The 18374-nt window shown below is 42.6% G+C and overlaps 1 protein-coding gene across 4 annotated transcripts in view; it reads left to right on the plus strand.

Annotated features, from left to right (window-relative positions):
- Positions 1 to 18374, plus strand: part of EIF4E3 (eukaryotic translation initiation factor 4E family member 3) — a 69445-nt gene that overhangs the window by 36281 nt on the left and 14790 nt on the right. For all 4 annotated transcript variants that reach the window (XM_017892183.1, XM_017892185.1, XM_017892186.1 and 1 more), the window contains 2 exons: positions 6918 to 6990; positions 17937 to 18031. In XM_017892183.1, coding sequence (XP_017747672.1) covers positions 18006 to 18031 — 26 coding nt within the window. In that variant the 5' untranslated portion in view covers positions 6918 to 6990; positions 17937 to 18005. The remainder of the gene's footprint in view (positions 1 to 6917; positions 6991 to 17936; positions 18032 to 18374) is intronic.

Here is an 18374-nt window from a genome sequence, read left to right on the forward strand (position 1 = left end):
CAAGAGCCAGTTTCATGGGAGATGATTAAGCCAAGGACTCCCTGCTTCAGAATTTGCTGAGAAAAGAAGAGAGCCCTTGCCTGAAAACCCGTATTTAAGTGCTTTTACAGAACTGTCCTTCACATTTAAGGATAACTTCTTCTTGATGTCTTTGGGTGATGACAAATGCATTTGTGACAATAGTGATTTTACATTTGTCTTGTGATGCCGTAGTTCATTAGATTTTACTTTCCAAGTTAGCATTTCTTATGGTAACTTGATTTAGATGACACAGGCCAGCATGTCTCAAACTCTAATGTACATACAAATCACCTAGGATTTAGCAGGTCTCATGGGGACCTGGAGACTGCCACTCTAACAAGCTCCCAGGTGATCCTACCCATTGCCTGGTTGCACTTTGAGTGGCAAAGATGCAGGCAGGGTTCGAAGAAACCTTTTTAGCTTCTTTGCTTTTTAAGAAGCATCTCTAGGTATACATATGGATTGCAAGTGGTGCTATGGCCTGATAAAAGATAGCCAGGTAATGATTAAGATAATTTCCTTAGGTATTTACAGAGGCGTCTGTCCCCATGAACTTTCTTAATGAGCTTAGGCTGCAGCAATTGTATCTTTAAAAGTGGGGTTTAATAGGGAAGGCATATTTGGGAAGTCTGAATGGAGGATTGTAAGTTGCAGACAGCGGGGGCCATGCTTGGTGCAGTGTGTTTATGAGGGTGCCAGGCTGAATATTGGTCATGTAGGAGCTTTTTAGTTTAATGACTTTTAATGACTAAGGGCATGGTTGTCAGGTAACCTTTGGTGCAAGTCCCAGATCTGCCACTAACCAGTGGTGTATATTTGGGCAAGTTACCTTACCACCTTCAGACTTAGTTTGCTTAGCTTTAAAGTGGTGTTGCAACTATTATTTGCCTAAGGTGTTTTAATGAGGATAAAAGGAGATCATGTATGCATGTACAGCATGATATGTGGTCTTTCAGTTATTGGGGGCCCAGCATTTCTGGAATAAGAAAAAGGATACAATGCTTTCAAGCACTTCACTTCTTCCTGAATCATGTTATTTATGTTACATTCGGGGATATTTTTATTGCCAGGGATTCTAGTGGCATCTAGCGCTCTCCTGCACCTCTGCTTCTATGCTTTGCCAGCAGTGTGGCTAGATGTATGGTGGGCAGGCGAGAATGACAGGCAGGAACAGTTGGTGGGCCCAAGGAGGGATATGACATAAGATGTGCTATGGGACACCTATGCTGACAATGACTGCTCAGTTATTATTGGGAGTCAGCCTAGTTTAAGGGGAAGGTCATGGGCCTCAGAGCCAGATAGACCAGGAGAAGAACGTAGTCCTGCTACTTAAAAACAAGTTCACTGAGCCTCGGTTTCCTAATCTGTGAAGTGGGGATAATGAAACCAACCTGACAGGATTGCTATAAGAATTAGAGATAATATCTGCAAAACCCATTCATATAATACATGCTTAATAAAAGGGAGCCATTATTACGTTAATATTATGAAATAAACAGGAAACCCCTGGTGGAACTATTCCAATTCTTTAACCTGATCCATCAAGGGGCATTTATTGTTCCATTGCTGTGTTCTCAGCTCTAGCTGTATACCGTGGGAGGGCGGCGTATGATTCAGAAAATTCCAAACCAGGGTCCTGATTCCTGGGTTCTGTGATTTTCCACAGCTCTGTCTGTATCTTCTACTAGAAATGGTCATTATCAGCATGTATATTCCTCTCTCAGCTTTCTTTCCCACCTCCTCCCTCCCAGGAGAATAAAAAAATATGAACATTGTTTCTTTGCCTTTGGGAGCCTGGGGAATTCCGAGAGGAGGGATGTTGGTTCCAAAACATAAACTATGGGAAAAGGCCTTTTTCTAGAATGTTCACCATTGTATCCCCAGCGGCCATAAAAGGTGTGCAAAACATTTTTGTTGATTAAATAAATGTTAAAGCCCCTGAGACTATTTGTTACACATTGCCAGGAGAGTTTCTTTACATGGGCACCATGGGCTTTCTGGCCAGGGCGATTCTCTCTTGTGAGGGCTGTCTGGTGCACTGTAGGATGTTCAGCAGCAGCCTTGGCTTCTACCCACCACATGCCGGTAGCACATCCTCAGTTGTGACAACCAAAAATGTCTTCAGATATTGTCAAATCTCTTCTGGGGTGTAACATCACCCTCAGATGAGCACCCCTGGTCTGTGGAGACAGGATTTGGACTAGGGTTCTATTGGGAAGGGAAGGTTTATAACATGAACGACAGAAAAAGATTTTTAAATCTATAAGAATATATTATATATGTGATACCAGTAAAAATGTTTCCTTCCTTGACATCCATTACAAACATTTACCTTCAGTTGCTACAAGTGTCTACTCAGGTGACAGGGAAGAGAGGTGTGGCTGCCGGCTGCCCAGGCTGCAGCGTTGCCATGAACAGCTTGCACTGCTACTTTAAGAAACAGTAACCGTAGGCCGGGCGCGGTGGCTCACGCCTGTAATCCCAGCACTTTGGGAGGCTGAGATGGGCGAATCACAAGGTCAGGAGACCGAGCCCATCCTGGCCAATACGGTGAAACCCCATCTCTACTAAAAATACAAAAAAAAAATTAGCCGGGTGTAGTGGCGGGCACCTGTAGTCCCAGCTACTCGGGAGGCTGAGGCAGGAGAATGGCATGAACCCGGGAGGCGGAGCTTGCAGTGAGCCGAGATCGCGCCACTGCACTCCAGCCTGGGTGACAGAGCGAGACTCCATCCCAAAAGAAAAAAAAAGGAAGAAAAGAAACAGTAACCGTAGATAATACAGCTGCAGTTCAATTTTGAATCAGCAAGTCCAGCACAGACTGACCTGTTTACAGGGCAGATCGTTTAAAAATCTCGGGTTATTTGCTCTTTTGAAATTGATTCTGTGGATATGGCCCAATTTTGCTTGTTAAACAAGTATGAAGTTCAGGCATGAGGTTTAGGCACATTGGTGTTTTTCAGTGACTGTTGGAATGACATTTGACTCACAAAAGGACGCCTTGCCTTCCGCTGGCCAGCCAAGTACTTCCTACCATTAGTACTTCCGACAACACTGTTTTATTACTTTGAAGCCTGAATATTCAGAAGGTGCCCAGCAGCTGGAAGGAATCTTTAAGATCACAGAATCACCCTTCTCCATGAAGAAATTAGGAAACTGAGTTTCTTTGGAGCCTAATATATCTCCTTTCTTTTTTTTTTTTTGAGATGGAGTTTTGCTCTTGTTGCCCAGGCTGGAGTTCAGTGGCACAATCTTGGCTCACTGTAACCTCCACCTCCCAGGTTCAAACGATTCTCCTGCCTCAGACTCCTGAGTAGCTGGGATTACAGGCGTGCACCACCATGTCCAGCTATTTTTTTGTATTTTTGGTAGAGATGGTGTTTCATCATGTTGACCAAGCTGATCTCAAACTCCTGACCTCAAGTAATCCAACTACCTCGACCTTCCAGAGTGCGGGGATTACAGGCATGAACCACGGCGCCCAGCCCTTATCTCCTTTCAAATCCCAGTACATCAGTATCATCAAGTGTTAGTCTGTTAAAATAGAGCTTTTGTTGAGTATAATCCTTTTGGTTTTTGTGAAGATCTTCCCTACCCTGCTCCATTGGAAAGACTATTTTAATATTGTTTCTTCTCAGAATATTACCTGGATACAATCTTGTATTAAAAATGGTGTTCAGGCCTAGAGGTGATGGCTCACTCCTGTAATCCCAGTACTTTGGGAGGCTAAAGCAGTGGGATCACTTAAGGCCAAGAGTTTGAGACCAGCCTGGGCAACATAGTGAGACCTTCCCTCTACAAAAAAAATACAAAAATTAGCTGACTACAGGTGACATGCACCTGTAGTCCCAGCTACTTGAGAGACTGAGGCAGAAGGATCGCTTGAGCCCAGGAGGTCGAGAATACAGTGAACTATGATTGTGCCACTGCACTCCAGCCTGGGCAACAGAGTGAGACCTTGTCCCATAAACAAACAAACAAAAAAATTGGGATTCAGCAAAAATGGTGGCCTTGATGAAAACATACCAAAAGAGTCAACTCTACAATTCCATTAAAAAAGGCAAGTGTGTATATGGCTTGAATGGGCAGCTCAGCAGTGAGGGGTGAAGAGCAGAAAATCGCAGAGGGGTCACCTGTATTCAAATCACGTATTAGTGGTCATGGACAAGTTCCCAAACCTCTCTAAGCACCAGCCTGCTAACCTGTACTGGTGATAAATAATATCGACAGCTTCATAAATAGGATTGCAGGGATTCAGTGCTTCAACGGAGGTCAGAGGCTCAGCACACTAGCAAAAATTTGGCACTTACATGTTAGTCATTGACACTGTTGTGTTACACTAATAAGCACTTCCTAGTTGTTATTTTATTCTAGAGTCATTTTGGGGCCTCTGGAAACGTGATTTCTTCAAAAAAACCTGGATAATGAGACTGAGGGGACCTGTGTAACTTGGTACAGTTATCTCCTGCACTGGAATACGAGTAAAAGACCAGACTATGGAGACAGAGGCATTTAAAAAGAACCATATATAGTAAATTTTCATCAGTGATTTTTTTTGTGTGTGTCTAGGTTAAATGGTATTATCCTCACATTGTATTTGGTTAAAATTGACATAATACTATATGAAGCAACATTCAAATTATACTCATTCTAAACCGTTTCAAATTGAAGTGAACTTTAAAATTAGTTTAAAATTTTTTTTTAAATATACAGTTTTTTGAATAAAAAATGCAAAGTATATTTCCTCCCTTTGGGCCCTAGAATCCCACCCCCCAACACACACAGAGGGAAGAAGCCCTGTGTATACTCTTCTGTGTGCTTTGGGGGATCCAGGAATGTATTTACTGGGCATATGTAGTAGAGCAGTCAGTTAAAGGAAGAAAAGTCATATTTTAATGTTAAAATGATAGATTTTCATGCTAACAATCTATTCAGAAAAGTTGAGTTAAAAAAATTTTTTCCCCTCATTTAAAAAATAATCAAAACTGAAAAAGACATAAAATCTATGTTGAATAGCAAACTTAATATCTATCCAAGTTGATACTTCAGTAACTACAGCCCAGTCAATCCATGTGGACTGATATATTTCATCAGGGGCCCAGGCATGAACTGTCATTAGCAAGGTATTGATTGAGTACTTCATTCTTTGCCACACTCTTTGACATAGTTATTTTAGGCTTAAAGTCTGACAACAACAAAATGCAGTCATGGTGTTTAATGTGGATTTGTTTTTCTAAAACAATGTCCAGCAAATTGAGTTGTAAATTCAGTGCTTTACGGTAGATTTCTTTATGGGACCACACCTGCCCAGTGGAAGTCCCTTGTTTTCCCCCAAACTAGTCCGTGATTGTGCTTCCTTAGTGACCTTCTGATAAGGAAGCGGTATTCAGAAATACATTTTTTGTTTTTTTCAGACAGAGCCTCACTCTGTCACCCAGGCTGGAGTGCAGTGGCCCGACCTCGGCACACTGCGACCTCCACCTCCTGGGTTCAAGCGATTCTCGTGTCTCAGCCTCCCAAGTAGCTGGGACTGCAGGTGAGCACCACCACTCCCGGCTAATTTTTGTATTAATATTGTTAGTAGAGGTGGGCTTTCACCATGTTGGCCTTGCTGGTCTCAACTCCTGTCCTCAAATGATTTACCTGCCTCAGCCCCCCAAAGTACTTGGATTATAGTCATGAGCCACTGTGGCTGGCCATAAATGCATTTTTGATATTCAGGTTCGACTCTTAGGGAGCATTCACTGGTTCATAGTTCAAGGACTGTAGTCCTTGCTGTGCTTATCCCAACCCGGGCATGAGCCTTTGGCTTTGCCTCCACCTCTGAGCTCATGTGAGTTTTGTCCCTAGTGTGCAGCGGTTTAGCAACTGTCCAGGAAGTACAACATACTGAGGGTCCTTGGGGGCAGTGTCTCTGGGGTCAGTGTCTGGTAAAGAGCATTGCTTTTATAGATTCCACATCCCAGTGGGTCAGCTGTGATTGAGGTACTTTATCCTCTCAGCAAGCTTCTTATTTCTCACCAACAACCAGATGTGGGCTTTCATGCATTATTTGTGTGATGAAACGTAGTCTTAGGCTGATATAATTGTACCCCAACTTTTTTGAGCATGAACTGCTAATTCAATATAGAGAGAAAGAAAAGGTGGCAGGAATTGAGAGTCTTGAACTCCTAAGGTTTGATGGGACCGGTCATTTTACCATCCCAGGCAATGGTGCTTGGTAAAACCAGTTAAATTGCAGTGTTTCTGGTGACTAAACCTGTAGTATGTTGCCATCTAGTGGAACATATAGCAAACTAAAGATTAATGCAATCTGACCATAAAGTTCTCCCGAGCTAATTCAATCAGCCAGAGAAAAGAACTGAAAGTATTTTCTAAAGGCAAGTGTTTTGGTAACATGCAAATTCATATGAAACCAGAGTTGACTTTATCTTAAAGTAGGCAAATGGTCACTCTGTTTCTCAAGAGTGCTTGAATACCACCCAGTTACTAACAAGTTTTCAAACATATCACCAGGCCAGGACACTGCATTTTCATTGTCATCTGTACAATATGCAGTTTCTTATCTGAAGTCCTGGAGAAAATGCTTGGTTATCAGTAGGTTATTTTGGTATGTTTTAAAATGTGATTTTAAGGTGTCCATTCCCTTTCTTATTAATGCATACTTATCCTTTTTTTCTATTAAATTTCCAAGAACAAATCTGCTGATTTTTAGAAGCAAACACATGACTTCACAAAGTAGGGATTTCACATTTTAAATTCTAACTAGCATCCCCAAAATGTCCAGTCCTGTAGTTTGAAACCTGATTTTTAGGAAGACCTGAAAGATTCTACTGTGGGCTCTTTTGTGAGCACTGACTGCTTGTTTTGTCTTTGTCCTGCTCCTGCTTGCCTAGATCCCTCCCTGGTGCCACAGCAGCTGAGTGCGCATCAAATCTGAAGAAAATCTACACAGTACAGACAGTACAGGTAAGAGCAAGAGAGGGACGAACTGGATTAACACGGCACACATCAGACACCTAATCACCCACCTTGAAATCTGTTGCTGTGCTGGCAGCCCCTGTCCAGGGTTCTGCTCTGGAGTTGGCTCTCGGGTCCAGGTTGGCACAACTGCCCTTGACCAAGTCCCCACCCCAGGGCCAGCTGAGCACACAGTCAGGTGGCCTGCTCTTCTCTTGGCCACCTGCTGAACCTTTACTACTTAAACCTTTCATAGACCCACACAAAAGGCAGACTGCAGTGTGGTTAAGAGCAAAGGTTTTCGAGATCTTTATCTGTGTTCCTGTTCAAACTCCAGCTCTGCCACTGCCTCTCTGTGCCTCTGTTCCCCATCAGTGAGAAGCACTGGCGCCTTCCCTGCAGGGTTATTAAAGGTTTAGAGGTCACATAGGGAGAGTAGGATAGTGTGGAGCATGAAGATGGAGAGTCTCTGCTTGGTTTCCTACTTCACTTCGCAGTTCCATCATCCTAAATTAGGCATGAATCAACCCCTTTCATCTCTGTAAAACTGGTCTAATGGTAACACCTACCTCCATGGGTTACTGTGAAGATGTTTAGGCCATGCTTAGTGGAATACCTAATACATAGCAGATTCTCAATGAATGCAAGCTCTTAGTTCTATTAGTTCTTTATCTAGCTCTGATGGTGGAGTTGGAAAAACACAACTGAAAAAACACAACTGGCCAGGCACAGTGGCTCACGCCTGAAATCCCAGGAGTTTGGGAGGCTGAGGTGGGAGGATTGCTTGAGCCTAGGAGTTCCAGAGCAGCCTGGGCAACATAGACCCCCATCTCTACAAACAATTTCCTTCAGAATTAACTGGGCATGGTAGCACACACCTGTGGTTCCAGCTGCTTGGGAGGCTGAGGCACAGTGATCACTTGAGCCCAGGATTTCAACACTGCAGTGAGCTGTATTCACACCACTGCACTCCAGCCTGGGCAACAGAGCAAGACCTTGTCTCAAAAAAGAAAAAACCTAATTGATTTAATTGATCCCATTTCTATTTTCTTCAATAGCAGGTTCTATCCAGTTTCTCCTGTCTTCTAGTTTAATGGGCTGGTGCAGGTAGAATAAGGCTTTTGAGGCAGCTTCAGAGTTGCATTGACCGTATGTCCATGAATTTTCTAGAAGGGACAGATTTTAAATAGCTTTCCTGTTGTATCCCTAAATCTTTTAATGTCTTAGAAATTGCAGTAGATCAGCATCTAAATTGTGTCTCTTAGGCAGCCTCTTACATACAGAAGTAGCACAGAGATCCATTTTTTTTTTTCAGTCTGTGGTCCCAGTATCTGGTTCAAAAAATTTGGCATGCATAATTACAAAGTCCCAGAAATCTGATTGTAAGGTGCTGTGTGTGGCTACCAGCGGCAGTGAGCTGGGTGTGAAGACACTGTCCTGACTGTGGGCCATTTCTGGTGTAGTTGGGGAAGTGACATAAACGTGTGGGAAGCAGAGCAGCAGTGCTGCTGTGCAGTGCCAAGTACAGATGGCACCACAAGGCAGCGCGAGGACCACTGTCCAGAGACATCAACGTGTTCAGAATCTGGGAGGCCTCCCTGCACGTCTCCTCTTCTGTGGATTTAGGGACTTCTGTTACCTTTTCCCAGCAGCCATTTTACAATCCTCAGAGCACTTGATTTGAAGGCCTGTCCTCATGTAAAGTCTCTCAGAGTCTCATTAGACTTTTCCCAATCCACATGACATTAGATCATCAGGGCTATGCAAGGGATTCCAGGGCTGACACTAGTCAGATGAGGGGACTGGCTTGGTTTTCCTGACCCCGCGAGATAACCCAGGGTATTTGGTAGAGCCCCTGAATCCACAGCATTTTAGGGTCTTCAGGGAGCAATTTAAAGCACCCAGGGAGGCACATACTAGGAAATACTTTCTTTAAAACTACTTTATTGGGATATAATTTGTATACAGTGAATGTAGATTTCTTAAGTATAACTTTTGACAAGGGTATGCATGTACAACCATCATGCAGATCAAGATGAAAAAAAATCTTTCCCATACACCAGAAAGTCTCTTTGTGCCCCTTCCAGCCTCCATCCCCCAAAGCAACCACTGTTCTCATTTCTACCACATTACATTCATTCTGTTATTGAACTTTATATTAATGGAATCATGCAGTACTATATTATTGTGTCTGGTCCTTTGCACTCAATGAATATTGAAGGATTGAATGAATGAATGAGGCTGAGCATGGTGGCTCACTCCTGTAATTCCCACATTTTGGGAGGCCGAGGCGGGCGGATCACTTGAGTTCAGGAGTTCAAGACCAGACTGAGCAACATGGTAAAACCCTGTCTCTACTAAAAATACAAAAATTAGCCTGGAGTGGTGACACACGCCCGTAGTCCCAGCTACTGGGGAGGCTGAGACAGGAGAATCGCTTTAACCTGGGAGGTGGAGGTTGCAGTGAGCTGAGATTGTACTGCCCTCCGGCCTGGGTGACAGAGTGAGACTCTGTCTCTCACACATACACACTCTCAAAAAAAAAAAAAAAGAATGAATTAGAAGTTAATAAATGAACCAGTTTCCTGTGAGGATTCCGTAGGCTGCACATTCTCAGTGGGGGCCAAAGTTGATTCTTGCAGGGGAAGTACATCAGTGAACAAATCTCACTCTTTTTATGTGTGAAGCATAGCTGTCCATGCAGTCCATAAACATATATGGTGTCTCTCTGGTATTAAAATTTCGTCATAGGTGATTAGGAAAAAGGGCTCTTTTAGGGCCTAAGGGGTGATAGTGAAAAAATGGCTGATAAACACTGCCCTAAGGATCGGGAAATTCCTTTTTGTCTCAGCTGTCTGTGCTCCCTCAGTTTCTTATCTGTAAAACTGAGGTAATAATAGTGCCTACTCCCTAAGGTTGAGTGAAAGTTAGATGAGATGGGTATATAGTTCTTAGTAATGCTTGGCACTTAGCCCTCAGATGTGACCAGCTTTTACTTAAGTGTTACTGGATTGTATCCCTCAGCTCCATCAGTTATCTGGCTAGGGTATGGGCTACAGTAGTCACAGTGCCTTGGTTGATGTCTCATATGTGACACTTACTAGCTTGGACAAGTTACATAACCTGAATCTCATTTTACTCATCTGTAAGATGGGAATAATTGTGATGGTAATTTTATCATGCTGTCATGAGACTTGAATGACACAATGAGGTAAAAAGCCATAGTTAAGTACCCAATCATCTGCCATAATTTGTTTACTGAGATATCTTTTTATGCTTTCTTCAGTCATATTTTATATCAGAAAACTATATACCACTGCTTCTAGCTTATTTATTTCAAGTGATTATACTCTGGATTGCACCCCCACTAACAGAGGTGTATGTGAAGATATTTAACTTATCAATAGCTTTTGAGATTTCAGCCTGTAAGTGTCCTTAACATCTAATCAATTGTCCTTAGTATTTAAGAGCTGGCCAGGATACAATCTTGCAAGTCATTTGAGGATATGCTTTTGTCCCACTGTTTTTTAATTTTATTCTAGGATTGTATATTAATTATTTTTTCTTCAGAAACAGGGTCTCACTCTGTCACCCAGGCAGGAGTGCAGTGGTGCAATCAAAGCTCACTGCAGCCTCAAACTCTGGTCTCAAGAGATCCTCCCATCCCAGCCTCCTCCCGAGTATCTAGGACTACAGCCATGTGCTACCACACCCAGCTAAATTATTTTATTTTTCTGTAGAGATGGGGTCTTGCTATGTTGCTCAGGCTAGTGTCGAATTTCTGACCTCAAGCTGTGTTCCCTCCTTGACCTCTCAAAGTGCTGAGATTATTCTCACTCCATTAGCACTAAGAAAACTGCTTCTCCAATTATGTCTATATTTTCCTCCCACATGTGTTTAGATGAAAGGTAAAATCATGTGATATTAATGATTGCCTTATTAAAACCTATGTGTCTTTTATACTTTGAGGCCCTTTAGCAAATCAAAGTAGATGGGTTTGGGAGAGGAATTGTTACCCCATCTATTAGCTGAGGAGACTGAGGCTGGAGGTAAATGGCCCAAACATTCAGTGGAAAGAGCCAATCATGCCTTGTCTCTAGGACTGGAACTCCCTCCACTTCCAGTTCAGTTCTCTTTCTTTTACTGCCCCTGGTTGAAGAGTGGAGGAGGCTCAGCCTCCAAAGGATCTGGGAACCCCTGCTGAGGACACTTTGATCACACCCAACAATAATTCTCTCTGCCTGGAGTTAAATTCATTTCTACTTTCCTGCCTTTCTTGGAAAATTCCATTTTATGTCTAGGCGTGTTTTCCAGATGCTTATTGATTCTCTTACTCTTTTGTGAACCTGTCCAAATTTTCCACAGTTCTCATGTGGTTTTGCATCCTCAGGGGTTGCAGTGCAGAATAGAAAATGGCTTTTAGCCGGGTGCATTGGCTCATGCCTGTGATCCCAGCTACTCAGGAAGCTGAGGTGGGAGGATTGCGTGAGCCCAGGAGTTCGAGTTCAGCCTGGGCAACATGACAAGACCCACATCTCTAGAGGGAAAAAATAATAGAACACGGCTTTTGAACAAGCCCTATTTTATCTGTTGGAGAATGAAGAGCTACCTGCCAGATGTGATTTGCAAGAGAAGTCTCCCTTGTCCAGTTTATTTCAGCCTTACCTGCTACGAGACTAAAAATTCCACCCCTGAAAACTCATTCCTGTACAACACTCTGTCTCGAACCTCAGTTATTTGATGTTATCACCTTCAAGATTTTGCCACACTTAATCTCACTTGTAGTATATTCCACCTGGTATTTCTTATAAATTGACTTCTTATTTAAATTTGCATAAAACAGAAACCATATTTCCTCTATAAGTGGAAATTCAGCATCATTTATCATAAACAGAAAGTCTTCATAAAGGGTATATATAACATATTGAAATTAAGAAAATGTTTCCCCTGCATATGCCAAACTTATCCTGTGTACTGTCGATAATATCAAGACTTCATTTCATATCAGCACTTCATTTCATTTCAAGCCTCCTGACTGTGGAGTTGTGCAGTTATGGATCATTAAGTTAGGGCAGCAGCTTGCTTTCCAAACCCTTGGGAAATGAGGGCTCTTCGTTCAGAAGAAGAGGTTTTCTAGGTCAGTATTGATCATGGAGGATGATGGAAAGATTGATTGCCAGTACTTGCTGCCCTGGACACAGCAGGACAGCCCATGGTGGGCGGTGTCTTGCAATAGAATGACCTGGAGTGAACCCCTTGGGAGAAGGGAGGGGCCTGAGGGGAGAGAGGAAGAAAGCCAACACTGAAAAGAGAGAAAGAGAAGGACCTGCAGCCAGATCCACTTCATAGTTCTGTCTAGCGCAGACTTCGAATCAAGTATAACAAGATTCTTTATCCATCATTTAGTTTATTCATTATATGCGTAATAGGATCAACATCTATAGCTACAATCCAGTTATGAAGAAATATAACTGAGGTGAAATTGCTCGTGTTCCTCCACATTCTCAGTGGAGGCCATTGTGTCTGCGTATTGGGGTGGGGTGAGATTTGACCTTGTTAATTAAAAGTAATTTAGTCACTTCAACTGTGAAACTGGGTCTCTTCCAATTTAAGTCTCTTTTTGGGAAAATGACCACCCTCTTCTCCTTCTCCAAATGAACAGGCATATGCAGAAATATCCCTGACCCACCACCTTTGACCCTGCTGTAACCTCGTGTCATGAAGACCCCTGCTATGTACACACAGGTCCAGACCCCAGGCCCTGCTGTCTGTAGGCTTTCTAGCAATTTCAAGCTCCAGATTGGAGATTTAGGAAATGTTGGCTGCCTTCCCCCTACCCCACCAGAATGAAGGGAACTCTATAAGGTTGTGGCAGGCCCTCCCGGCAAGAATAACCCCTCCTGCCTTCACAGCTGTTTTCAGACCTGACCACCATATTGCTCAGCACTGTAGGAATGAGGGCCTTTTGTGGGAGTCTTGGAGCCTCTTGGGCTGTACCAGAAAGCAGGTTCCACACTGCTCTACTCTAGGCATCTCCAAACTTTACGTAGGGCTCTCTCCCATCCTTTCAGGGTTTTAACGTCACTCTCCTCTCACTCCAAGCTTTTAACTCCCCAACTCAGAGCTGGTTTTTTACTAACTGACTTTCTATGTGGTGGGAAATTACCCTCACATCCTGTCACATCTCCTTTTTTTTTTTTTTTTTTTTTTTTTTGAGGCGGAGTCTCGCTCTGTCGCCCGGGCTGGAGTGCAGTGGCCAGATCTCAGCTCACTGCAAGCTCCGCCTCCCGGGTTCCCGCCATTCTCCTGCCTCAGCCTCCCGAGTAGCTGGGACTACCGGCGCCCGCCACCTCGCCCGGCTAGTTTTGTATTTTAGTAGAGACGAGGTTTCACCGTGTTAGCCAGGATGGTCTCGATCTCCTGACCTCGTGATCCGCCCGTCTCGGCCTCCCAAAGTGCTGGGATTACAGGCTTGAGCCACCGCGCCCGGCCCACATCTCCTTTACTCTATGACCACAACTCCACACTTGGGCTCTCTCTTTAAATCAAGCCCTTTTTGGAATTCAAAGGAAAACCCATTTCTCTCTCAGGTACCTAGCTCTTGTAAATCAGAAGCACTCTGCTTTCAGCTTTTGTGTCTGCTGTGAGTTAAAAACATCCATTAAACTCTTCAGTTGCCTATTTGGTTCAGATGCCTATTGGCCCTGCCCATAAATACCACTGATTCAGTTGGTGGGAAGCCTCAGGCAACTAGTAATACCTAATGAGCAAAAATATTTTTTTATTTTTTTTGAAAATACTCTCCTGCTACACATGCCACAACCTGGAATAAATCCTGTATTTTTTTTTTTTTTTTTTTTTTTTTTTTTGAGGTGTGTTGGCTGGGTGGTTTTGTTTCTGCTTTGTTTTACAAAACAGACATATCACTTTGTTGTCTGTCAACACATAACATCTTTTCTTCTGAAGAATTTCCAAGTGCATTATTTTTCTTCAGAACATTCCAGTAGGAAATTGAGGAGGAAATTTGCCAGTTTTCTTGGTAATGGATGATTATCTATTTGGCAGAAGACTGTCAGGTGGGACATAGTTGCTCCAATCCAGTACTAATAGATTGGGGATTTATCAAGTGGTCAGCATATTAATGGGTCTAATCATACTTTGCTTCGTTCCTTAGGCCTAGCAAGTGCTTTCACTTTGCATTTCGTCATTACATTTTCCAATGAAATAGCTGTATCCTTATACAGAGGAGGCAACTTGGATTTCAAGGGCTGCATGACCTGTGAAGGTTATCCTGAGAACCTAGGTCTTAAATCCAGGTATTAGACTCCATTGGACAGGTGTCTTCTCTGCCTCAGTTTCTCAAGGAGAGGTGCCAGATTGGTGTTCCAGAACATACCTCCCAAGGAGTGGATTGCTGTGGTCAAACGCTGACCCTCCTGCATTCAGCTGAGTTCCCCAAGGACTCTTCACTGTGCCCTGTTCACAACTGATGGTCACAGATGTTGACTGAATGAAAGATGTTCAACTTTTATACCTCTCCTAGTCCTAGAGTGATTCTCAAGACTTTTAGGGAAAAAAAAGCGTTTAACTATCATTAATAAACATTGTGCTTAGTTTTACTTTTACTGCAATCTTCGATTTGCAAGTCCAACAAAATTAATTATAAGCCTGATGGCTTTTGAAATCTATTTGCAAGATTTTATGTATAGTCAAATTTAAGTGTTTCCATTTTCAAGATGTGTTACAGAGAGTATAATCTCGAATCACCAGGCTTCCACTGTAGCAGACCTTTCACTTCTGCAAAGGTGGAAGAGATTTTCAGGAGCTGAATAATGGTAGATGCCTTCCTGTAGGTATTTCACCAGCAGACATACTTCACAAATATTCTACACATTGGATGAGGTTTGCAACAGGGAAACAGACCAGTTTAATGACACATGTTTTTTTAAAAGGGCTTTTTTTTTTTTTAATGGTGTGACCGGATATTTTGCTCCTATTTTACGCTCAGCACAGATGTACAAATACATGCTTTAATGGATATGTTAAGTCTATCACTGATCTTCTTGGGCTGTGATCTCTTCCTGTCAGATTTGCCAAGCCAAGCAGAATCAGTTGTCTGTTTTTGTTTTCAAGAGAAGCTTCTAAAGCTCCAATTCTTAGCACGATCTTTAGTGTTTTTCTGATCTTTGAAATGGAAGAGGTGTTTTGTTGTATTTTTTCAATGCGCTTCAAGTACTAGGTTAAAAAGGCAAGATTTGACAACTTTTGACAGGGGTATGACGGCAGGAACTTTGGTTTGTGATGCCTTTGAGGAGGCTTGAAGTTTGCCAGCACCAAAGTCCTCTTGGTTTTACCTTAGGCAGGAGTTTTCGTCTTAATGTTAATTTTGTGCATAAATTCTACAGAGGACATTGCCACGTCATAACTGGGTTCTCAGGCCGGAGTTGACAACCACCAGCCTCTTGGGAATTATGGGCATCTTACTGGTAGGAAAACATCTTCAACATGTGTCCCTCTTTCTATGACTTCATGACCTCATTCCTGGCTGCTAAGATTGGAGAAAGATGTGTCAAAAACATATAGTAATATCTTAAAAGAAAATAGCTGAGTAGTTAGGAACAGAGGTTTGGGAATCAAATTGTCTGGATTCAGATTCCAGCCCTACCTACCCACCCTCATACCGCAGACATACTGAAATATTGGAATAATCTTATTTGTACAAATAGCAAAGCATTTATAGGATAGGTACCTCCGTAAAGAAAGATGTGTGTTTGAGGAGCTACTGTTATTACAGTAGCTTTCAGCTCCTCCCTACACTAGCACCATTTTAGTAGGAGAGAGCCAAGGTGGATTTTCAGTTCATACATCTATCATCCTGTAGTTTTTTGTCTTCAGTTTGATCTTACAGTTCATCATTGCCACCTTTGTAGTTAATTCAGTGTTGTTATTTTTTTTAACACAAAACAGGCTTGAACAACCCAGCAGGATTATCATTCAACATAGATAAAATTCCATTCCACCCATGTGACTCAATTCATGAGCCCTAGGATTGATTTTTCTAATTGCTCTTTTACTTGTGCTGCTTTCCTCAGACCTACTGGGAGACCCAGATGATCACCCTATGCTTACCTCACCGCACAGAACAATATTTCTTATTTGCACAGTAATTCGGTGCATAGCATTCATAGCATAGTAATTCTATGACCTGCTCCAAACAAATGGGGCAGCGTTTTCTTCTTCATAGCCTCAATCCTTGTCCTAATCCTAATGGTCATACCAAACAGTGACTCTTGGGCAGGTTCATCTCTGCCTGATGTCCTTATCTTTAAAAAAAGGATAATAATCATACCTCCTCCTAAGACTGTCATTAGGATAAATTGCATAAACATGTAAATGTTCATAGAACAAAGCCTGGCACAGAGAACAGCTCCAGTCTTTGCCAAGACTTCCTGTTTTTCTATTACTTTATTATTTTTGTATAATCTATTTCTGTTTACCAGTTGCCCTGTGTCTTAGTTCAGGCTACTATAACCAAATACCATAGACTGGGCAGTTTTTTTTTATTTATGCAACAAACCCTTGTTTCTCACAGTTCTAGAGTCTGGAAGTCTGAAATTAGGGTGTGAGCATGGGCACACCGAGGTGAGGGCCCTCTTCCTGGTTTGTGCATGGCCATCCTTTCCTTGTGTCTTCACACGGCAGAGGGAGGGCCGGCTCTCTTCATCTTCTCCTAGGGACACCAAGCCTGTCATGGTGGCTATACCCTCATGACCTGATTACCTCCCAGAGGCTCCATCTGCTAACACCATCCTATGGGTAGTTAGAGTTTCAGCATATGAATTTGGGGAAGACACAGACGTGCAGTCCATAACGCTGTGTATCTTGCGCAGCTTGTTGCTTCAGCATCTGAGCTGTTCCCTGTTCCTTTAGCAGGGGAGAGATAAGGGGCAAACAGAGTGTCTAAGGTGGTTTCTCTTTGCCATCTCCTTTATCCCTCAACTCCCAAGCCATAGCATCACAGACTTAGAGAGAAGACAGGGTCTATTTTTTTTTTTAAACAGAGTCTCGCCCTGTTGCCCAGGCTGGAGTACAGTAGTGTGATCTCAGCTCACTGCAACCTCCGCCTCCCAAGTTCAAGTGATTCTCCTGCCTCAGCCTCCCGAGTAGCCGGGATTACAGGTGTCTGCCACCATGCCTGGCTAATTTTTTGTATTTTTAGTAGAGATAGGGTTTCCCATGTTGAAGACAGCGTCTGTTATAACAAGATAGTTACAAATATGTTCAGTACATATATTCAGTACTAAAGGCTTTAGTAGATACTACCTGGCTTTCAGAAAAATCATTTAGCAAAGCCCTTTCCAGTTTTATGTGTAGACATGTTGCATAGGAATGTTTGCTTAATAACCATAGCTTCCTGAAACATAGAACTTGGCACAGCATCAGCAAGGAACATCTTTTCTTCTTCTTCTTGTGTTTTTGTTTTTGTTTTTTCTGAGGCAGGGTCTCACTCCTGTTGCCCAAGTTGGAATGCAGTGGTGCCATCTTAGCTCACCCGCAGCCTCAACTTCCCAGGCTCAAGCTATCCTCCCACCTCAGCCTCCTGGATAGCTGGGACTATAGGCGTGTGCCACCATGCCCAGCTAATTTTTTGTATTTTTTGTAGAGATGGGATCTCGCCACGTTGCCCAGGCTGGTCTCGAACTCCTGGGCTCAAGTGTTCTACTTGCCTCGGCCTCCTAAAGTGCTGGGATTACAGGCGTGAGCCACCAAACCCAGCATTCTTTAATGTTATATTACATTTTCTAGCAGAGAATTAGAAGGGATACTGAGAAAAACCTATTTTGAATGGATAAAACAATGAGAATCAAAATTTTTCTTTAATGCACTGATTTGATAATCTAGCAGCATAATAAATTGATACTGGGTAAATTAAAGTGTTTGTTTTTCTTTTAAAGATATTCTGGAGTGTATACAATAATATCCCTCCTGTGACTAGCCTGCCTTTGAGATGCAGTTATCATTTAATGAGAGGAGAGAGACGACCACTTTGGTAAGTGTCTAACGTGTAATTTAAGGTCAAGGTGGGAGGGAACTGTTTGTGAACCTCATTAAATATCATATCACCTGAGATGTGTGTCTCACATGGACAATATAGAAAGTCTGTGATACCAATCATGACCCAGGGTCTAGGGCTAAGTGTCCTCCTTCTTTAATAGCTTGATGTAGTAATGAAGATGGACAGTAAGTTAGTTTGCCCAAGCTGGAGTTCCAATTAGTAATAAATCCTTATGTCATGTCATTCAGTCTTTCAGCATTGTTTACTCATTAATAAAATGTAAATGTATCTCATCTTGAGTAGTAGCAAATGACAGAAACCTAATTTGTTTTTGTGG

Source organism: Rhinopithecus bieti, unplaced genomic scaffold, assembly GCF_001698545.2.
Source record: "Rhinopithecus bieti isolate Rb0 unplaced genomic scaffold, ASM169854v2 scaffold_21542, whole genome shotgun sequence".
Classification (NCBI taxonomy): domain Eukaryota; kingdom Metazoa; phylum Chordata; class Mammalia; order Primates; family Cercopithecidae; genus Rhinopithecus; species Rhinopithecus bieti.